Consider the following 23,840-nt stretch of genomic DNA (forward strand, 5'->3'; position numbering starts at 1 on the left):
TCACAAAAGCTAACAAAGATAATTATGTTAAAGCTAATCAGGTTTGTGCACTATGATGTCAACCACAAGCCTGTTCAAAACGCCTCTGATAAACCTGATGCCCACCATTCTTGAACAGTAACCAATCTGTTCTTCGTCCTTTCCCTGGAAAGCCAAAGTGATGTAGAATAGCATCTCTTAAGAAAATATTTTCCAATATCATAATACCTTCTAGAAGTTGCAAATGCAGTATTTGCAGTTATTGTTTGCATTTATACAGACCTAGTTGCTTCTCTACAAAAGAATTTTCTGGAAACTATGGGCAACAAAATGAGAAACCTAGGAAGAGATGGAGAGATGGGCTTTTTCCTTTTTTTTTTTTTTTTTTTGTTTTAACCATTTTTCTTAGATTATCCTAGCATCTAAAATCAATATTTTTCTCCCTACTTATTTTCTTCAGTACCCAGCTTCTAGGCATGTTTTATACAAGGCAAAGAGAAAGGCTTGGCTTTGAAGTCACAGAAAACTCACTCGCCAAGTGCATCAGCAATTCACGGAAATACACATGAAGGCATAGAGCAGAGAATTGGTACAGATCAGAGAAACTACACAAGCCTCTGTACCAGTTCAGCCTCATTTATTAAAAGGAATTGACAAGATACTCTGTATCGGAGTCTCTGATATATTACTTACAGAACAACAGGTCAAACTTTATGAGAAATTTCTGTTGCTGCCTTTTGCAGATTCAAAGGTCTTTACCGCAGGTGGATCACTTAACTCCCCTTGGATAAGACATTCCATTTCCATCCAGCCTGATCGCTCTTCACCTTTATTTCCGAAATCATATTCACCCTTGTTGTAATAATCACTAATTATCTACAATTCTGAAAATACAATTGAAACACAACATTTCCTTAAATCCCTATTATTAGAATAGACACATGCATATACCTCCTATGCTAATTGATTAGCTAAGATATGTCTTAGTGGAGGAAACTGGTTTTAATTCAGACTGCAAAATTCTGCAGTATTCTTTCCCATTCAATACAAATAATTTTCATCCTTGTCCTCTTTGCTTCCTCATTTGCCCCACAGTCATTTACTCAACTATGGGGTTGTGAAGATTGCAGTAGCTGCTAGTCTACATGAAGAAACTGTTATATTCACACCAAATATATGAGATGCAAATATACCATTGTAATTCATCTGTTTCTTTAGGCTAATTTATATTTTAATGAATTTGGTCATTGGGAATTGAAGTACTTTAGCTTCAAAAATAGAGCTTGTTGAAAACCTTTTGCTGAAATATATAATTTTCAAGCAGGTTTTCAGCCAGCTCAAATCATTGTTGAGATCCTTTATTTAGTGAACCAACACTTCAATAAATAAGACAGAGATATGACTTTGGTATAATAGCCTATAATTTTGTATACGAGATATAAGGATAGCAGAGAAAGCCACGTACCACTGGGATAGTTAGACAAGTTATGTCTGAGGTACAACAATGTAGTTATTAACCATGTTTTGAAAATTAATCTAAAACAACTTTGCCATTATTTTATTGCAGGAGTACCTTTGTTCAGAAGAGAATTTAAATTAATTTAAAAGATGCCATCAAGATTTAACAGACAAGTTCTAGTCATAATTGGGAACCCAGTTATGAGCGGCTCACGTGTCAGACAGCTGCAGGAATGGATGGATGGGAACACTCACAAGGCGAAAGCGGTGGCTGTCCCAGCCTGGCATCACCAGAGCTCATCTGAGGAAGTTCACCTGTATCAAAACTCTCACAGATCTGAAAGAACTGTAAATTGAGCATAGTCCTTACATTGGCATGTGACACAGCATTTTGGTGGGAATATCGAGAACTCATTCGGTGAAGCGAATTCAGACATTAATGAAATTTCTTTGGGAAGGGATGTAGGCCTTATCCATGCCGGGCGTGGAGCTGACTAGCCAGCGCCTTCGGAATTCACACAGAAACTTAAAGGCATCAATTTTCCCTATAGAAAAGCACTGAATTTGAATTTTACCTAGACTGAATTTAGTCCGACATCTGCAAAGACTATATTTTCCATTGGCAACACTCAGCTACAGGAAATCTGAGCTTTTAAAGAACCCCCCAGCACAACAGAGATTTCGGAGCTCTCTTTCATTAGCTGGGGATTACTGATCTCGCGGCTGCCGCAAAGTCTGCAGTGTCATGGTCAAGCTAGAGTCATGCGTGGTGGCAGTTGTTGGCTCTTTAAATAGATTACTTCAGTTTGGATGGAAAAAACATACAGATTCAAGATCACAGTCAGGAGGATGGGGAAAGACAGAATGAGATTAAGAGAGATATCACTAACAAACCTCACACACTGAAAACAATGGCAGTAAAATCACAATGACAGAACAATCATTTATGTCATACCAGTTTGAGAGAACATCGATTTAAAAGGTGTAATCAGATCCATTTATTGCAAGGACTAAAAAAATATGGAAACTGTGAAAGTGAATACAAATACATCCTTTGCTATATTTTAAACCAGCAGCATAGCTTTACCCAATTAGAATGAAATCCATCTTCTAAGAAATATCTAATTATATATGGTAAACTTATTTTATTTTAAAAGAAAGACATTGATGACTCCTAATTATACACATACATGTTCTCTAAGTAAATTATTGTCTCCGCCGTTACGCCGACCACGTCGTTATACAACAGTGTCATCTAGCGGTCAGCGGTCAGGCGCCGCTCTGGCTGGAAGGGGGAGATGGTCAGAAAGAGCAGTAATACCACCACCGGCGTTGGTGTTTGTCTAATAGATTGCACTATTTCACACAACAAAATACGTCGTGATTTATTCTGTTGCTGTTAACGACAGGCCTTCCAGCGTCCCGCGGAAGGCACGAACGCACTGGCACCTGGACTCCGGGAAGGGAAAGCCTCTCGGCCGCCAGCCCACTGGAAATCAGTGCTGTGCCAGGTGCTCTCTGCCATGTTAGCAACCACGACGGGTTTAGGCTGTTTCTCTGCCTCCGGATTTGTTCCCTGTAGTACTTTTGGTCCAGATTTATAGCACAAGTTGTGGGAACTTGCTGCCAACCGTGTGCGTTCATCAGGGAGCCGATCCCGACGGGCCCACGCTGCCACACAGCCCCCGGCTGCTCCGCAGCCTCGCGAACAGCAAACGGCGAACAGGCACCGCGGCCGCCCCCCCCCACGACTGAAGCAATTCATATCAATTCATGCATTCAAGTCCACAGTCCCTCACACCAAGCTTTTCTGCTCAGCGCCGTACGCCTCCATTGTGTTCAAGAAAGCTTGCTAATACTTTGCTTCCTATCAGCCAGCTAACTGTGCCCTGGGTGAGAACACGGTGAGCATGTGCTGCCTCCAATTGCAACACTAGAGACAAAACACCCGGTGGAATAAATAATTACATTTTACAGACCTGCATCCTGGAAGTATTCGTAATTAATGAGAAACAGAAAAAAACTGATGTGATGACAACATGCCCTAAAAGCAATGCATCACCATGGCCCTGAATAACCTGCCATCAGCTGAGCCCTGTATCTACCAGTAAATCTTACTTGCTGAAAAAGAGCAACTTCATATTCTAAAACCAGCTGGAAGTTTGGATAACAACATTGTGAGCGTACAGTCTTTACAGGGCACCTACCATAGGCTTTGGTGAAAGCCATCTTTTATAAGGTATGTGCCTCTGAGATCCAATACTGATCGTAACGGTCAGACATGCAAAGCCAGACAGTATTTCTCAGCTCTTTGCTGTAAAAGGCTACTCCTCTTCCCAGAAAAGCCTTGGGGCCTGACACCAGCAATCTTGACAAATCACAAAATTGTCAGATTGGCAAACTGTGATCTTTGAGATAACCAAATAAAATTCAGATCCCACCTCAATTCACAGGAATGCAGTACTGTTTCCAAGAGTCCACTAATTCAAACATATTCCTGAAAGACTGGAGCCCTTATTTCTTTAAAATAAAAATAAAAATTGGGATCATTAAAAGACTGGATTAAATTTAGAAGGTCTTTTTGAGTATATGCTACAAAAATTTCACAATACATTATACACAGATCTTCAGCATCCAGTAATTACAACTAGTATTGTCTTATATTTAATATTTCTCCTGATCAATGATATTATGGGAAGAAATAAATAAAATCCTGTAGAAATCAGCTTCTTTCTTTTATGCTCCAAACCTGATCTCTAACCAGTATGGGGTTCTCCCTATTCCTGCTGCCGGGTGCCACGTACCCAGCTTTTTTTCTTAATCCAGCACTCCTGAGAAGGGCTGCACTAAGTCAGCATTCTTTCACTGGATTGTTCCAGTGATCAATAGAGAAAGGCCAATGATTTATTTATAAAGCAGCAATGCAGCACTGCAAGAATTAGCTGTCTTCTGGAAATGTTTCCCATTTTATGCATTTCCCACATTAAAAAATGCACAATAAACTTCAGTGTGAATTGCAGCACAAATCACATTTTAACTTTATCCCTTCATTTCTTTCTCTTTTGGAAGTATTGTGGGGGGGCTTTTTTATTTAAAGCTTGTTGTATATTGATTTAGCAAGGAATAAGTAATAGCCATAACAATTTTCTCCCAGTGAGATGTATTGCTAGAAAAACAATTTTATAACTAGAAACAGAAATGACTGATCTATTGGCTATTATGACCTATTCTTATTATACTATACATAGTTGATATATATAAAAAACATAGGCAAGTTTTGTATTTTAGATATGCTTCAACTAACATAGGCAGTGTTGTTAAGCAACAGAGAGGTCCACATCAGCAGTATAATATACTAGAAATCGATATTTTGCATAGGAAATGGGATATATGTCTCTGAGTTCCTTATTATGTTGATTATTACATTTGGGAGCAATAACATTCAGTATTATTATGGCAGTTTGAGAAACATAAATGTATCTGAATCTGCAAAGATTACAGCTCATAATAATCTGGGCACACACTCGGTGTTTCACAAAAAGTAAACGGGATAGAAAGTATGTTTTACATCTTCAAAAAGAGATATTTTTTTCCTTCTTTTGGGTTACATGTTTCTTCATAATCATCATTTTGCAATATAATGTCAGAATGAAGCACAAAAGGGAATTTTTTTCCAACAATTGGAATTGCCATGGCAACACCCCAGATCTCAGATAAAGTTTGGTCCTGTACCGATAGTCACATTAGCATTTGTTTCTGTGCTGAGCACGGTATTGCATGGGAAAAGCACTTTGGTCTCTTTAGTTAAGTATGAGAAGGTGTGATTTGATTATTTCAGAAATGTGAACTATAAGATTTCGACAGCTCCTTAGAAAGCTTCATCTCTAAAATCACATATTTTTGAAATGACACAAATCAAAAAAAAATTAGGTTCGGCTATCAATATTAAGAGCAGTTGTTTGCATCTCTAGCCTCAGTTATGCTGAATTTGAATAACTGTCAACTGTCCCCTTTCCAGCAGCATTCAACTTGCCCAAACATGTTAATCTTCAGTGTTTGTATTCACACACACACACATATATAAAGAAACAGATGAAATTAAGTGATGCCTTTAAGCTACTAAAGAATCAAAGGAGACTATTTTTCCCAGACATCTTTATGAGGATACTTTTCTTACACTAATGCAAAGAATCAGGTGAAGGTAAACACAGACCTTTCTTCTCTAACACTTCAAAATCCTGTCCAAGCTATAAGGAAATTACAATCCTTTAAATTATAAATATTCTAACCTGGCATACAGAGCATATACATGTAAACATATTTAGGATGTGTTCATGAGGTTTTTATCCTGTAACACCACTCTCTAGGCTTGTTGAACAACCTACCAGAAACAAAACACAGAGGGACAATACATGGCTATTCGTGCTGAAACCCAATTCCTCCCCCAGTAGAAAACAAACCCAGAATATACTTTCTATCAAAGCAGCATATAGTTCAGATATCAATTACCGATTTTCTCAAATAGTGTAGAGACAAAGACTTTGTTTTCAAAAAAAAACGTGCTGGAAATATCTACAAGATAAAGTGCCAGAGTACTTAATATGAATTTCAACAGTACTGATGACAAAATAAATAGTACAGAGTGCAAGATGAGACTGAAATTTTGTTGCAAAAATAAGAGATTGCAGAAAGATTTGATTATGCATCATTAGGCAAATATCATGAACCATACAAAGAACACAAATACATGGTCTTGGTATACTCAAGCAGGTATCACATACTCTGTAAAAAATACAGTGAAGAATCTAATAGGCAATGTTTCCAGCTGGAGAGGGAGCAACTCTAACGCAAGACCTGTGTCTCCTTTCTCTTGAAGGGACAGCTGCCTAAAGAGTATTGGCTTAGAAAGGATCTTCCAGAAGCACAACATTAAACAAGGCAGTCATGGCTGTCACTGGAAAGATCCTAAATTCTAACATTTTATGAGTATACAGGGTCCACTTGAAATATATACTGGTGTTTGAAGTGCTACTATTTTCCTGTTCATATTATAGATACGTCATGGGTCCAGGATGACAAGCTTAGCTCCTCAAATGAAAAAAGAAGTGACAAGCTGCAAACTGTATTTAAGGGCAGAAGAAGCTAACGAACAAAGCGAAAAGCACTCAAATATGAAAAGAAAAAAGCCCAGGACCAGGACCTATTCGCTGCTCTGGGGCCCAGCTTCCAAGCACCCCGCAGAACCTTAAGTCCCTATTTACTTGCCCCACAAGGTGAGCATTGCTCTTTACTGAGAATCTCAGTGCCTTGATACACTGGCTTCCTACCCGAGACACACAAGTACTTAGAGCTAGGTGAGGAGCCCCCACCTGCTTTTGAGATCAACAGCCTTGGCAGCTGCAAAGCCCGTGGCAGAGAACTCCTGCCTGTCCCAGATGAGGTCCTCGGAAGCCAGCAATAAGTGCTGTATCAGAACCAACTTACAGGGGACTGATTTTTAGTATTTACTGGTGGATACCAGGAAAGAGAAGGGAACTTCTTGCTACAAATCTTAAACATTGCTTAACTTTTCTCTTTATCCTATTGGTTTCTCTTCCACAGACAATGCGGCGATCATTGCTTGGGTTCACCTTTAATGCACAAATTCTTAATTAAGAGACTTTTCTTATAGAACAGGCAAAGCATTTCTGTTAGTGCACAACATCTTTCACTCTCACAAGCAAGATGTTTACTTTGCATGGGAAATAACTGGGACTTCCTTGAAGACACAGGCATACTTTGAATCCACCTTTCCAGATTTCACACCATTAGGCATGAACTATTATTGCTTGCGATTTCAGGCAATAAATGAGTTGAGCTATGAAAACGCCATACTTTGGAGACTGTAAACCAAAACAGAAAACTAGGAGGGAGCTAGGAAGTAAAGACAGCAATGAGACTGCACCACTGAGCATGTAGGGGTTTTTACATCTTTTCTTGCTGCCCTACAATTTTTCTAGCAGCTCCTCTTTGAAGGGAGTAGTATGTAGGTAGCTGTGTCTCTGGTAGCTCTATCTGCAACCATGCAGTTGTGATTTTATTATGCAGTGTTGTGGTTTAATAGCCATATGAAAGCATTATTGAAATATTTCATTGCACATTATGATGACTCTTGTACCAGTAACTAAAGATGTAGTCCCCAGGAAGTGCCATTTATTTCAGCGGAGCACAGCTGCACTACAGGAAAAAGCCTGCGGCACCCGCAGCAGCAATAAGGAAGCAGAGGGAATCAGCAGCTTCTGTCAGATTTGAAAAAGGAAACATCTCTTTTAAGGTATTTATTTGCAAACACCTTGCACAATTATAGACATTTCTAGAGGAGTCTCCCATTAGTTTTATTTCTGAATTAATTTTTCTTCAGGTGTTTTGATGATTTTGTTAATGTTTTCCTTTGCAAATAAATCTGTTCCTTGTAAAAAAAGTCTAGCAGTTCTTTTTTTTTTTTAGTATCTAACATGCCCACACATGGGAGGTTACACACTGAAAAACATATGCCCCTTTTCAGCTCTAATGGAGGAAAAGCAGCAAGTCTCTGAAATGTCTTTCTATGCAAAAATTTTGTTTTCATTTTTTCCATTTTAGAAAAACATTACTAAAATGACAATTGGAAACAGTAGTTTCTGAAAACCATTTCAATGAGGTTTACAACAGCCACTGTACATAGTTACAATTATTTCTGTAGAGCAGCACAAAAAGGATAAAAATAAAATTCAAGTCAATTCCAACCCCTTCACCTTTTCCTAAAAATCAGGATTACATTTCTGATGACTCCAAATTTCGTAGGTTGAGCAGGGAGTCCACTTCTCATGCTGTCAAAGTTGTGTATTGTGATCTGGAACAGGTCACTTAATCTATATCTGCTGTTTTCCTTCCTTCCTTCGCTATCTAATTTATACAGTGAAATATCAGGACAGAATATAACACTCTGCTGCTGATACAGAAAAATGAGGCATGATCTTTTAAATACGGTATTCATTATAATACTGGCATTGAAAATACTTTACTCTCTTACAATGCAAATACGAACATCTTAGTTATGGAGGTTACATATACACGTCACAGAAGCACATTTAAGGACAAGCAAATAAATGAAAAAAACCAGAAGAATTTCAATGATGATTAAATTTCATGGACTAAAAATCTGATCATGAAGGACACTTGCTGCAGAGTGCATAATGGAGGATACAGCATATTACGTTTCTCAAATGTGTATATTTTCACTGTGTACAGTTTCAGTAATTAGAAATTTGGATACTCAAGTTTCCATGAATAACAAAAATCATCAAGATGCATTTTTCTCGTGAGGTTTGTTGTTTTTTTTAATCTGCTTATAATTTTTATTATAATTTAGAAGAAATTATAATTTTTATTTCCTTTGTATGATCTTGAGAGATTAAAGTCCAAACCACCTAGCTATATCACTGGCAAAATAAGTCATACGACACGCTCAGTTTTTAGAGTCATTAGCTATCTGCAGACATCGTCTTAAGCAGTGGAGTTAGAAAACCTAAAGAGAAAAAGACAGAATGTATCTGAGGGTAAAAAGCTTTTGTGGGTGTTGATGGAAGTATATGGAAGAAACCAGGAAGAACAGTGGATAATGGAAGATTGCTAGTGCAGGTAGTGGGCTTATCTCTATGACAAATTGATGAAGAAAGAGGAGGAAAACTATGTTGATTTAATGCTGGCAATTTGAAGCATAGGCTGCACAGCTGTTTCAGACAGAAATACCAAGATAAATTCAGAAGCAACCCCTGCTCTGACAGATTAATAAAATACCAGGAATTATTTGAGCTTCTTAGAGGAAGGGATCACTAAAGAGCCCTTGGAATACCCAAGATATTGCACATAAGAATAAAAGAACAGCTCATCCAGCCCTTGCCTGCCTGTTATCAAGAACATGCTTTAAACTGATAGCCAAGCTTTTATAGCAGACATGAAAAAATACATATTAGAAGGGAAAAAGTAAAGAATAAAGTAAACACCTGCTACTGATACAATTTTAGGAAAAAAAACTGTCAGTGGTAGAGCCTTCAAACAGGACACATAAGAAAGGCTTACCTAAAATAAGAAAAATACATCATGCAGGGTCTTTTGTTTCAACTTATACTCCTTAAACTCACTACTAGCAATAGGAACATTTATCCAGGTAAGTCGAAAATCCAGCCTTTTCACACTTCAAAAATAAGACAAGCCAACTTGGTGTAAACATTTTCACCACTCCTTTAAACATGCCTGTGAATGCTGAGCCCTTCATTCTCTGATCAAGTATGAAAGACCACATTTCCCTGGTTCTGCCAGATGTTTAATATGTGGTCTGCATGCTCACTGCTAATAACGTCAGTCTACCCAGTCACTAGAAAATATATTTTAGCACATTTTACTAAACAGCCAGCCATGCTTCTTGGCTGGATTTCTAAGAGAAAGTTTGATTTACTGGCATTTTTGTCCAGTTCCAGACAATCCAGCACTCTCAGAAAGGCTACACTGCGTCAGCAGCTTTCCACTGCTCTGCTCCAGAACCCTTTGGAAAAATAACATGGATTAATTTACAGACCAAAAGACCAGAGCTGAGAGTTAGTTCTTTGCTGCTACGGACGAATGCATTGGAAGTGGTAAGACTGCAGGGTAGCATTAAAACAAGTAAAAAAAAAAAAAATTAGCTTTGGTATCCCTCCCCTCCTCCCCCAAAAGAAGGGAATACTTTGGAATACTTCACTGTGATGGCTCACTAATGAATTATTCACAGAAAGGTAGGACTTGCTTTTTTTCCTAGGGGTTACAGCAATGTCAAGTGAAAACATGTCAGTCTGCCAAGACATACCAATAGTGTGGAATAATTCTACCAGAGATGACACAATCACCCCTGTAATGATATAAGCTCTTTTGATGAGTGTATCTGAACTACACTCCTACAAAGGATGCCAGGCATTACCAGTAACTTGATACTTAATTTTGGGAAAACTTAAAAGATTAAACAAGCTCCTCTGAGCAACTTCTAAAGTTGTGGTTTATTTTTCATTTATCAGCATTGCCTAAACTTATTATTCATTGCACAGTTCTCTTCCAGCACTATTTTTAACAGCATAAGCACTCTAAGCACTAATTCTAATACTAAAATGACCTCTAAAACTGCCCACTACCTCCTCAGTTCTGGGAAGAACTGCTCTAACCTCACTCCAATGGACAGTTCCAAAGGGTGAGGAAGAGCACAGGTTGCAAAATGAAGTGAATTGCTCTCTGATACTTGGCTTGAGCCTACTTTTCTCACGGTCCCTGTAGTTGTAGCACAGAAAACATGGTATTTAGGATGCTTTTTGTCAGGCTGTCCGTTCTGGTGGTCAAGAAGGAAATTCTTTTATTAGGGAACCTATTAGGAAAGGTCTGTTGTGAGTTTTTACCTCATTCACAACATCAATGCTTAAATAAAATTTAGAAATAAATTTAATTTTTCCAAACATATTGCAATTTACAACTAAATTTATGCTTAGTGCTAGTAAGATGTCTAAAGCACTTACCTTCCAGGACAAAACTTGAAATTCTTATAATGGACTTGATTCTTATGGGAAAATCTTTGTAGACTCAAGTGTGTTCTTCACAATCGCTGTCTCCCATCCTCAAGAATAAAGTTAAGATCATCTCACAGACCTAGCTGCATTCATGTCAGTTAGAGGAGAGCCTCACAAACTCTATAATCCATGTTTGGTACCCATATTCAGTTTTGGTTCTTTGTATGAGAAAGTTGCCTACAACTGAAATCTGTATCTCTGCAAATCTTGATCCACTCATTGTGTATCAAAATTAAGTTACAGGCAAGGAATTAAGAAGACATGCTAGACTGACCCATGCTCAGACACTTCAGGAAAAAAAAGATGTCCAGTACTACCTAAAGGTCTGATTTGTTCAGGAGAAGTGTTTCAGCCTGTAGGCAGGGTAAATTGGGCCCTAAGAATGCCTGGTCCCTGATGAGGGTAAGGATGTGCACACTGCCCACAGCATGCTGCTAACACCAGCACCCGTGATGGTCCAACACTTATAACCAAAGCGGGTATCAGTCAAGCATTTGCAAATACAGGAAGGATTCCTTTCAAAATTTCTTCTAAAGCCTAATGCACCTACAACCACCTTGACCATTTTTTTCTTCTCCTTAATCACCATGTATTTGCTGTCATGTGGTATCAGATACCAGAGTTCATGGGCCGATCTCTTTCTGGTCAGGAAACTGTTGATCGCCATCCTTCACTACATCAAACTGCTTGTGTTTTGCTTGTATTTCAGTTGCAATGATTTTTATTTTAAAGCCTGTGGACTCATTCCTACTAGGCAACCTCCATTTCCCACCACAGTCAGCAGCAGCATTTCTAATGAAGACAGAATAAAGAATCTTCTTATTCTTAGGGTCATACATTTAATCCTTGAACAGTGACCCCACGTTCTTAGTGCTTTGTTTCTGAAACTGTTTGCTTAAGGCTGGGTGATTTTATCGTGTTTAATATCCAGTGCAAGGTCTGGCTCTGCTTGACTTTTGTTCAATTCACCTGAATCCTATGCTGCTTTACCTCTTTTGGATAGTTTTCTTTGCCTGTCCATTCTTTCTGCAATCTTTTTTCATTCTGGTCATTTATTTTTAATTATGTGGCTATTCATCCAGTTAGATTCTTTCTACAATGTTTTCTTCTTTGTTCTGGATATTAATTCCAGACAGTGTTCAAACTTTTGAGTAAGAAAGTTCCAGAACTCCTCCACATTTGAGTGCCTGAGCTTCCTTGGTAGATTGATTTAATCATTCACATTCATAGAGTATCGAGCTTTGAAATCCTCAGTTAGATACCTATGTGTTTTACTCTTGACTTTTAATTTTATATGAATCACACATCATACCTTCTTCAATCATTTCATCTAGAATATCTTCATTACTTAAACGAAACCTTAAAGTTGGCCTCTTATCGATGAAGTGAAAAAACCATCAGCTATTACCAGCAGAAATAACCAGTATTATTAACATTTGTTCTCTGAGCTATACTGAAGAAGTTAAATACTTCCACATGTGGGGCTGCCCACCCACATGGTCACAATTCCTGGTAGTACTTAAAGCTTTAACCACACACAAAATGTTAAAACAAAGTGATTTTAAAAGATCCCTTTAGCAACCAAGTCCAACCCTACAGTATCCTACAGACGCCCCAAATCGATAGACTTTTTCTATCATTCCCTGATTTTGAAGCACTTTTGATTCAAACAACATAGCTACCTTATTGCTTCTTCTTTCTTTAATCTACCTCAAATTCATGTGCAATTCTATCTTTGATTACCATACCCCATTCCACACCTGGCTTTCCACCACATTCTTGTAATTCTTCTACCATCCCACATTTTCCTGGTCCAGCTCATACATATATTCACATACAAACAGTTCAGTTACTCTTTCCTGACCATCAATTTTTACCTAGATTAATCAAAGTCCTTCTGCTGATTACAGCACCTAACTATAACCCTGAAGAACTGCTCCGGCCTGTTGCTTTTCCCTCCAGCAGGGCTGGCTGCACTTCCCTTGCCAAACCTCTAGCCATTTCCCCCCAGCTGCACCAACAGCTGCCCCTGCCCCACCGCAGAGGAGAGGCAGGTCGCGGTGGCACAACGCATCTCCCTCAGGAGCGTAAGCATCCACCCAGGCAGGGCTGACAGAACCAGCCCCAACGAGGAATCCAGCCCTCACAGTGCAGAAGCTGGACCAGACCAGCCTACCTGACTGTTGTGATGCAGATCATTACCTTCTCTTCTTGCTGCCCATGTTTCTGCTCACTAAGTCCATCAACATTGGAAGACACCTGAACTCACTTTTTCTGTTTACAGGAGATAGGCTGGTCAGTCCAAAAATCTCTCAGCCTTACCCCTCATTCCTTAGTTTCACACTTATTTTACCAATTATGCCAATCTCAGTCCACAGAGGCAGATTACCAATGCTATTTCCTTATTTTCAGGTTTCTCAGTATGCAGCAGTACATATCATTATTCACCTTTTGATCCATTGGGAGATAATTTGTATCCGTTCCACTCTGCATTTTGGTTACCTAAAAATTGACTGATTCATTTGTAAATAGGCATAATTTTGTTTTAAAGCCATTAGCATTTCAGACCATACTTTTACCGGAGACTCATTCCTTCAGCTTCTGTACTGATCTGTACATGACTTGGTATTTTGTACTATAAAAATAATAATGAGAAAAAACGCTTTATTAACTAGCTCATACTTTTAAATGTTGTGTAACCAGAGGATTATTCAAACCTTTTTTCATCTAAGTTCATAGCTACCATACTTGCTTTTATTGTTTCCTTTTGCCTCCTTTCCTCGCTTCTATCAGGCATGTATTTGCATTCAGGTGTGCACATAAAATTAAGGATAAAGTTAAAAGGCATCCACACACCAGCAGCACATTTTCGTGGGAACCCAAGGCCAATTTCTTTGTTGCCTTGCAAGTAATTTACATTGGTTCTGCTAGACCACGGGAATCATGAATCTTCTTGGGGAATGCTCCTAAAGCCCTAAAAAGGCACATAGATATCAAAGGAGATTTGCTCCAGTCTACCCAATAACTCTTATCAAGCAGAGAGGATAGCTGAATGCAAGAATGGTCTGCTTGTGCTCCAGCACTATATCCAAAATACTCGTGTTGCCTTATCAGCAGAGGGCTTCAGACAGAAACCATACAGATTATCAGGAACTGTTATTAGATATTTTTGGCAGAGTGGAAATCAAATCAAAGTCTCCCACATCTCCTATCATTCCTCCTGGGAGCTTGAATGGCTTTCTGAAACAGAGATGCACTCACGCAAAGGCACTCCTAAGCTATTCCAACCTGCCAGAGAGCTGAAGGAATTCCCAGCCGATTCAAAACCAGATGAGTTTACACTGAGACCCTTTCCCCTACACTCAGCTATCGAGTCCAGCTCAACAGAGCTTGCCCATCTAAGAGATGCTAGAATGGTTAAACTGGAGTTTCCTCTTGAGCAAACCCAAAGGCGTTCTCAGAGATGACACATGTGGAAAATGAACCCTTTCCACCAGTTGTTCTCTGTTCATTGCTGTTTTCCTCCTGTACGTCACATGAGAACAAGAAAGGTCACTGGTCTAAAATTCTAGCCTGTTTCATTAGTTTCATATAGTTTAGAAATGTGAACAATTTGGCAGTATAAATCATTAAGTCAATTTAAAGAGGAATTCTTACAGAACATCAAATCAACTACTGCAGCATACATGGCCACAGGCTGAAAAATGCAATCTAGCAGTCATTTGCTGTCTTAAGTGGTACAACACAGAAAAAAAACATATTATTCTATTAAGGCTTCAGAAGTTCAGTAAAGCCAAAAATGGCATGCAGCTTTGCTGCACAGATAAGGAAAGCACAGTTATATACTTAAAGCAGAAGGAACTGACCTCTCCGATTTCCAAACTTTTTCACTGTATGGAGTAGGTTAAGTGTAAACATTGTACTACACGCCTTTCAAGTTCTCCTATATTCCTTCCATTTTCGTAAGTCTACAGCATCCTTCTAGCAATCGCTTATCAGAAAGATGAATAAAGAAGAGAAATTTAATGTATTTAAGCTTTCATCTAATACAACAGGGATTTAATTCCTAGGAGCTGGGGAGGTACACCTACTCTTCCCTGCAGTTTCATCTTGACTAACAACTTTTCTCTTTCTCTCAGTGGAAAAGAAGTGCCAGTGCTAACCACAGAACTCACTGTAACTCACCAGAATATAGTATTTCAACACCACAGTCCATCCACAAACCTCATTTTAAACACAAGTTCTCTTGCAAATTTATTGGGTCAACATCTTAATTGCTCTGCCATCACATCATCCCTAGGTGCAAAATCAGTTGAATAAAATAGGTACCTAATTAATCCCATTTGTTGTGGTTTAAGCTGGCAGGCAGCTAAAACAACCACACCACCATTTGCTCACTCCCCTCCCACCAGTGGGATAGGGGAGAGAATTGAAAAATATTAAAAAAAAAAAAAAGGTAAAATTTGTGGGTTGAGATAAAGACAGTTTAATAGGACAGAGAGAATAATAATAATAATGATAAAACAATATACAAAACAAGTGACAGCACAATTGTTCACCACCCAGAGCCAATGCTCAGCTAGTGCTTGAGCTGAACCACCGCCCAGCCAACTCCCAGTTATATATGGAGCATGACATCATATGCTATGGAATATCCCTTTGGACAGTTTGAGTCAGCTGTCCTACTATACTATCAGCTTCATAAGAAACTGTGTCAGGAAAATTTCAAGGTTTCCCAATAACTTTTGCCTAAGTAAAGGGTAAGAGATCAAGCCAAAATGTAAAAAATATTCTTTTGTCTATAAATCTCAGTTCTTTTTTGGGTTTAGGCACCTCTTAACAGTGTTGAAACTATTTTGAGCTATTTAGCAACTTTATAGCAAATATTGCAAGGAGAAAAAGAATCTTCTGTTGGACCAACTGCCAAGTTGTAACACAAGGGCTTTTCCACATATTAATATTTGATAAGGAAACTACCCTAAAATGTTGTAAACACAGCTGTTTCTATTCTAGGATTGATGTCTTCTATGATGGGCAAGCTCAGTGCTCACAAAGTACCCTAATATTACTCGTTTGTATTTTTTACTTATTCATAAGCCTGCTTCCCTATCTACTCATATTGTCTGATAACATACATTGTTCTGAGTCTCACCAGGTTCCAGATTTTTAAAACAACCTCCATTATTAGTTGACATGCATCATTTGTTTGTAAGGACTTAACAGCAGCTCTTCATAAACAGAGAAGCCTTTGCCTGATAGGTTGCGAAAAAAATCGGTTACACTCTGTGTAAATTGTAAGAAGGGTATCCATGAAGTAAATTCAGAATTTACACCTGAAGATACTGCAGTTACCCCGTCAGGCTGTGCGGATTTCCTTCCAACTCCGGCAGACTGTAATTGTTTACTTAACCTGGGTATTGATTGTAGTTAGACTGCTGGCTCGCTTCCTTCGGCTGCAATTCTCATTTTGGCAGTTTCACATACATCACTTAAAATTCCTCTCTGTAGACGCATTGTTCACATTCTTTCCTCTGGGTCATAATCTACTATCCATAACCACACTTTTATTTCTGCATTATGGTGATGATGAAGGCGTGGGGTTTTTTTTACATTTTCTGATCTCTGTAGAACAAAAGGGGCAGTTTTTAACAAGAATGACCTTGAACCACTGTCCTTTACAAATAGCATTGTCCAGAATTTTATGGAAGAGCTCAGTGACACAAGAAAAAAGTGACAGATTCTGTAGTATTGTAGCTGTAGAATGATTTTTTACACATTTTATGAATGATTATATACATAACATTTTTTATCAATAAGTACTTAAGTGTTTATTAGGTCCCATGTAGATCCCAATTTTATGTCAATGGTTCAGGTGTGAATTTGAGACTAAAAAACCTTTCCTGTAAAAGCTTTCTTAATAGTCATCCTTGTAGTAGTAAACTATGGCAAGAGGCACACAAAGTTTCTGTCTTTAAAAAAAAAAAAAGAAAATTAATCTATTCCAACATCATTCTAATTCAACCATGGGGTGCCTCCTGGATTGGTTTAAGTAGGTTCACCTACCTACCAGGTCTCTCTGGTAAAGTTTTTTTAGGGTCACTGAAAGCATGTGTGAACAATAAAAGATTTCTAAATCCTTATAAAGCAATTCTGTAAAGGCTAATAATCCTTGACACAATGGCAAACCTTTTGCTTAAAAGGCCAAATAATGATCACAGGTTTGCACAGTATTTTCAGAGCTTGCAACAGCTGAAATACAGAATTCTTCAATTAAAATGGGGTATAAATAGACATTTGTAAATGAATAACATTCATATCAGACACTGTAATTTCTTTTCAAGTATTTAACAAAGACGACAACACCTAGACATTGATAAACAGGTTAACTGAGGTCCAGTAATACTCTGTTTCCTTTTACCTAAAGTTCAGAGTTCCCAAACTCGGCATCAGGAAAACTAAAAATAGAAAGAACTCAGATTCATATATCAAATTAATTCAGTAAGTCTTTAAAGGTATGTTAAATATTAATATAGTCATTGCATACTTTTGGACTAAGAGATACTCTAATATTTCATGCCATGAAGTACAGATTGCTAAATATACTATTCATCAAAAAACAAGAACAGCAGCAATTACTTGGAAACAGGACACCATTCCCTCAGCAGAAGAGACAATGCTAGATTAGAACAGACAGACTCTGACAACAGTGCAAAGTATTAAAAAAAAAGAAATCAATGTTTTCATAACCAATGAAGCTTAGCAACTGTTTTTAGATATTGTAAAAATTATGAAACCAAGTAACACTTCACCTGGAATATTTTCACGTCTAAAATTTGGCAGAGTCACATAACTTAAAAGGATAGCAAGTCTCTAGATATTGATCAGGGCTTTGTACATCTACAATGTCATAAAAATGATCTGCAGCTATAAAAGAGATAACATGATTATGAGTATACCACACTGTAATTTCCTTTGGACAGTCAGAAAGCAAAGACAGTCTGACAGTCTCTGAAAAAAATAAGCTTGCAGGATATCCAGTCTGACATAAATCATTTTACAGTATTTCAATTAAAGCACCTTCCAAACAAACTAATAACAATAACAGAAGAGCTTAACGGTTACTTTTCAACCAAAACACAACAGGCCCCTGAAAAGCTAAGCAGCTCACAACTTACCTGAGAGCTTTAATGCTCTGACTCCTTTGCTAGTTGAGGCATGGAACACAAACAGTTAACCTTATTTTGAGGCGTTATATGGAGCTCGCTCTAACATATAAAGCTTGCTGTAATAAACGGTATGATATGAAGGTCAGCCCTTAATTCACCATCAAAATATCTTCGGGGTGTAAACATAATGACTTCTGCTTATACACTATACAACCCTGACAAGAATACTACTTGAAAATGCATTTCAGATCTAGAAAAATGTTCTCATTTGCGTCAAGGTGCCCAATGTCAGCAGATTCACTAACATGCTTATTATTTGTACTGCAGTGATGGAACAGAGTAAACCACCATGAGCCCTCCATACCCCACTACTGCCTGGCTAGGGAGCCAATGAAATAAAACAAGATTTAATCCTGTTCATATCACTGTGCAGTTGGTGAAACTCAGCAAGTCAACATTAAGTATTCAAAGTGGTATTGTGGCCTAAAGGGATCACATGCAGCCTGCACATGAGAGCAAAGGAATAGCTTGGTTCTGCTTCGGTGTTTGTAAATTTAATTTGTTCAAGAAAAAGCAACTGGGGAAGGGATTACTAGCTAGGATCAACATTCTTACCAAAGAAAAAGGCAAAATGCAAGTAGAAATAATATTGACATTTTTGTAACACAAAGTAGCTTTTTGGGCTTAAGCGAATAAATAAAAGTTGGAGGTGATTGCAGCTCAGCCCTGGCATATGCAAATACTCCACTCGGTGTTCCTGAGTAGGAGGGCCTGGAAAGGTTGTTTCCTGAAGACTGTATAACTATGTAGAAAACATCATATTTTACAAAATGTTAAAATTTATTTAGCAAAATATTGTCGAGTATTGTCTCAGTGCAATAGCTATTTCTTTAAATAAGCGGGGCAATAATATTCACAGCATAACAACATCTGACATATTGACCCTTAATTATTGCCAAGATCTAATTCCATGGGTTCAGGGACAGATATCTGTGGTTAAATATGTAAATCTCAGGTGCTCAGGAAACACAGACCCTGTTGGCATACACATGCACATACACACATTGAAATGAAGAACAACCAAGATCTCTAGTAATACACTTTTGAAATAACAGTACAAGGAAACCTGTAAATCCCCTCTGGTAAGCGTAGCTCTGTATTTATGCTACCTGCAAGATCTCTGAATAGCACAACTATTCAACTGTTTAATGTCATCTCTGGTCTTACAGCAGAAAATAAGCAACAAATTTTTGAGTTTGTAAAAAGCTCTTTTTGCTAAATGCTGCAGGGGGAGAAGTGCTGGCAATCCCCCTGGGACTTGGCATGGGAGGGAAGGTGCCCTGAAGTTACATTTACTTCCAAGGACCTTTCAGCAGAGATTAGGCACAACTGGGGTAGAGGGTGGGGAGGGCAGGTGAAAGTAATGGCAGAATAGTCTCCTGGTTTACTTTAGCATGTGTCCTTGCGATGATTAAAACTCCAAATAACTGTTAAATGTAATGCATATTTTCCTAGAGCGAAGGACAATGAATACCTTTTCCTCACAGACTGGTACTTCAAATATAAAGTACAGAAAGATAAGCACTGCCAGCAAGGAATCTAAAAATATGTCTTGTTAAGCCTGATTAATGAGCTAATAAAAAGCTATAATAAGAAAAAATCCAATTAAAGCATCTTGTGAGATTTCTCTCAAACAGAAATAAAGAACCCAAGAGAATGGTAAAACTTTGAAAAATTAGTATGATCCAGATGACAGCCTTAGTATTCAAGCCTACAGTACATCAGTTTTATACTTTCTTTGACTGGCTGTCCTTTATTTATCATCTCTGATATGTGCTGTCTGGAATCCTGATCTTCAATGAGTTTTATTTTGTTATTGCCTCACAAGCATAACATCTGAATTTAAATACAGACATATTAAAAGTTTAGGTATTTTATAGGTTGTAGGTACTTTATTCAGAAAATCTGTAGGCCTCTGGCACAACACGTGACACTTGGAAACAGTGAAATAAAGGCAAAACCAGAGGAAATGAAACTCATCCATCATATAGAGTCAGAAAACAAACTAGCTACACTTGCCTTATCATTGATGTACAGATGACTGAGCAGAAAGAGAAGAAAATTTATATTCTGATATTCACTTTTCATCAGTATGTGGTACCCGAAGGTAACCAGAGGAGATAGAAGCAACACAGACACTGGTAAGGAACCGTAAAAGATGCAGACATGGGAAGAGCTGTAGATTTGGTGCTGGATGAGAAGGACCTGCACCGTGAGGAACCTCAGCCTGCACCTGGGGTGAGAAGCACCCAGCTGAGGGCTGGTGGCAGCCTGCAAGGAAGGCAGCGCACCAGAGAAACCCGCAGTTCCTCAGACACGCAGAGCTGGGGCACAGCAAACAGCAGTAGGGCAGGGACAGTCTACACAGGGTCGGAAAAAAAAGAAGCCTGCGAATCTTGTACCAGGGACAGTCATTATTTTAAAAGTACAGACAGTGCCTGTTTTAACTTACTGAAACATACTCTGCCACCAGTGAGGATCCAAGTACTCAGGAAAGGTGCATCCCATCTCCCTCTGGTGGCTGCTCCACGGAAGAGAGCAACCTACTACAGCAAATGCTTCTCTTAGCCAAAATGTGCGCAATCGCGTCTGTGTAAAGGTCCACCACCCCCAACCCACAGGTCCCTCTGAAAACAAACACAAAAATGTCTTAGCATACATTCTCCAATTACACAGGCATATTCTTTTTCTCTTTGCACAGTTCAGTGAATATTTAGTGCTTACTTTCACCTCTTTCTTTCAAGTTGTGGCTCAAGACTTCACTGAAAAGCATGAAATACCAAATGAATTTCCTCATCAACTGCCAGGAGTGTTTCATGAATGAACACTTTTCAAAATACTTTCATTTGATTACAGGGTTTGCCTTTTCTAATTTGACAGCAAGGGAACCGAGGTACACAAAGATTATGTTGTATCTGCCTGTTTAAACACCCGCCCAGGACTCTCAAGACCTATGTTAACAACAAAGTTCCCATTGAGTTCAGACGTTTAAGATGGGGCCTGTAAAGAGGTGCCTTGTGCTACACTGTGCAAACACGGGCCACACTACCGTGCCCAGCACTGCAGAGGAGCTCCTGTGTTCAGCACAGAAGGTGGTCACCCAGGGTGGTGCTGAAGCCCACTGCAGGTCAGACCAGCCTTACACCCTCCCTCCACCTGCCCGCTCATTTACTACACATTCTGGGCTCCTGCAACTAGTAGCACTGCTCACTATTTTCTATTCAACACCGGCAACTTCAAAATCCCTCAATTCTCATTTCTACTTTCTGCAGCTTTACTATTCTTAAATGCTCGGTGTCCCTCTCCCCACCTTTTCAGATGCAATGTGGTGTCAGTTTGTTCTCACAAATAAATCTCTGACCCCAAAGTAATCTCTGGCCTCAACATCTGAAAGCACACCAGACCCCATAAGGAAGGAAGGAGGGAGCAAGCAAGCCTCCTGCTGCAAACGACAGAGCGGCTGCCCAAGGCATACCAGGCAAGGCGGCAGGCACGTCTCCTGGCTGCTGGCCCATGCCAGGGCCCTGGGGTCTGCAGCCTCGACGCCCACCAGGAAGAAAGAGACCAGCCCGGGGAAAGAAGCAAAACCTGGGTGGGCCCGCCCCCGCCGCGCACTCTCGGGGCTTCCGAGGACACGTGAACGGGCCCGACGCCCCCACGAAAACGTCTGCGGGCGTTGCGAGGAGAAAGTGCCACCTCCTCCTCCCCGCCCCACGGCCAGCCTTCACAGAGACGCTGCGACCTCAGCCACAGTCCCGCCGCCCTCTGAAGGGCAGGCCCACAGACCGGGGCCTGCCGGGAGGCGACACACGGCACGGCTCCGCTTCCTCCCGATCCTGCAGGGTGGCCCTCCCGCCGCCGCTTCCACTTCTGCGCACTGGGCGCGCCCCTCGGGCCGGGGCCGGGGGCGGGCAACGGGCGGGGCCGGGGGAGCGGCGGGCGGCCAATTGCGGCCCCCCGGGGAGCGGCTCTGGCGGGGTTGTCGCCCGCGCTCGCAGGGAAGGATGGAGGCAGAGGGCCGGGTACCGGCGCCGCTGCTCCCCCCGCCTTCCCCTGGCGGCGGGGGAGGGACCGAGGCCGACCCCGATCCGGATCCCGCCGCGGGTGCCCCCGGCGCGGCCCGGGGGCCGTTGCTCGCCACAGCCGCCGAGGTGCTGTCGTTGGACGATGAGGAGGACGACCTGGAGGTGTTCAGCAAGGTACGGCAGCGCCCTCCTCGGGTCGGGTCGGGCCGGGCCGGGCCGCGCCGGAGGCCGGCGGGCTGCTGGCCGCTCCCTCACTCGCCGGCACTTTGCCCTGCCGTGCGCCGGGCGAGCCGGGGCGGCGCGGGGGGACGGGACGAGACGGGACGGGACGGCCTCGCCCTGGGCGGTAGCGGCGACCGCGGGCTCTGCCCGGGCTCTGCTCGCCTGCCCCGCGCTTGGCCGGGCAGCCCGGCCCGCTCAGCGGAGCCCCAGGTGACTTCTTGGGCACGAAAACGGGGGGGTTGCCACTTCAGACAAGCTGTGCAGGTCATAACTTCACTTACCTTCAATTTGCAAAGTAATCTGGACTTGCTGTAACCTTATCATCACATTTGTGATGTACCATGTATGTATCTGTAAATTAAATAAACAGTCATATTTAGTAATTGCAGTTGTGTTTAAATATAAATAAACATTTCCAAGTTTCGGTTTGAGTTTTCTTTTAAAGAACAAAGGGAAGTCTAACACCTTCACGTAGGAGGTGTGAGAAGGTAACATCTGTATTTTGATGAAGGGAATAAAATGAACGTAACTGATGATACATTAGGGTCTACGTTCCAAAGGCACACAGTTAGCTAAGCACATGGGCACCAGTCTTGCCAATATTGCTGATTTTAATGAAACCAATGAAGTGCAGTATGGCTACCATGTGTATTGTTTCTCATTTTGTACTGGTTTGGTTAAGATGACACTTACCTCTCGCCTTCTCAGCCGTTAAAGAAGAGAGCATGTCATGGATCTACTGGCCTTACCAAGGCAGCATCTAAAATATAACATAAGGACATAGAGATAGCTACGGTGGAAAAATATATATAGTGAGCTAAGGCCCTGCTCACCTTCTGAGACTTCTGAACGGTGGTGTGACAGGATGTGTGACACTGGAGAGAAATAGCACACGTTTCCTATTTGAAAATGTGACACCAAATATATTTTCAGTAAGACTGTGAATTAAATGTGTGGTTTTTTTGTATTTCTGTAAAAGAGACATTTTTTGGTATGCATGAATAAAAACATTAGAATAACGGCTTCATTTTTAGGAGCTATGTATTTAAACTTTTACTGTAGTAAAATTCTCGAAATTCATGGATTTTAAGGCCAGAAGGGACTATTAAGTGATTTAATGGTCTGTAACATGCAAGAGGTGAGGCAAATTTCACCAAGCTGTCTGTGTTGTACTGAAGCATATCTAGGGTCTAGCTAAATCGTATTTTCTAGAAAAGCACCAGTCTTGATTTGACATAGAGATGAATGATTCACTGAACTTGCATGCAAAAGCAGTGCTAAAATACAATTTTAGTTGTTTGTTTCTTACTTTGAATCCTTTT

General features: G+C 40.2%; 1 protein-coding gene and 1 long non-coding RNA gene across 3 annotated transcripts in view; one reads left to right on the top strand and one right to left on the bottom strand.

The window, feature by feature from the left end:
- Window positions 1-22,004, bottom strand: part of LOC142602767 (uncharacterized) — a 40,592-nt gene extending 18,588 nt beyond the window's left edge. Inside the window, exons 1-3 of one of the 2 annotated variants that reach the window (XR_012836559.1) lie at window positions 20,996-22,004; window positions 20,724-20,898; window positions 15,545-16,667 (exon numbers count right to left, since the gene is read on the bottom strand). This is a non-coding gene — a long non-coding RNA (uncharacterized LOC142602767). Of the gene's footprint in view, window positions 1-15,544; window positions 16,668-20,723 lie in introns of those variants that run through there. The other variant, XR_012836560.1, reaches the window with a different exon arrangement.
- Window positions 22,005-22,085: 81 nt separating this feature from the next.
- SNX7 (sorting nexin 7) overlaps window positions 22,086-23,840 on the top strand; it is a 30,567-nt gene continuing 28,812 nt past the window's right edge. Inside the window, exon 1 of the mRNA XM_075760012.1 lies at window positions 22,086-22,470. Coding sequence (XP_075616127.1) covers window positions 22,276-22,470 — 195 coding nt within the window. The 5' untranslated portion in view covers window positions 22,086-22,275. The remainder of the gene's footprint in view (window positions 22,471-23,840) is intronic.

This window comes from Balearica regulorum, chromosome 8 (genome assembly GCF_011004875.1).
Source record: "Balearica regulorum gibbericeps isolate bBalReg1 chromosome 8, bBalReg1.pri, whole genome shotgun sequence".
In the NCBI taxonomy this organism is placed as follows: Eukaryota; Metazoa; Chordata; class Aves; order Gruiformes; family Gruidae; genus Balearica; species Balearica regulorum.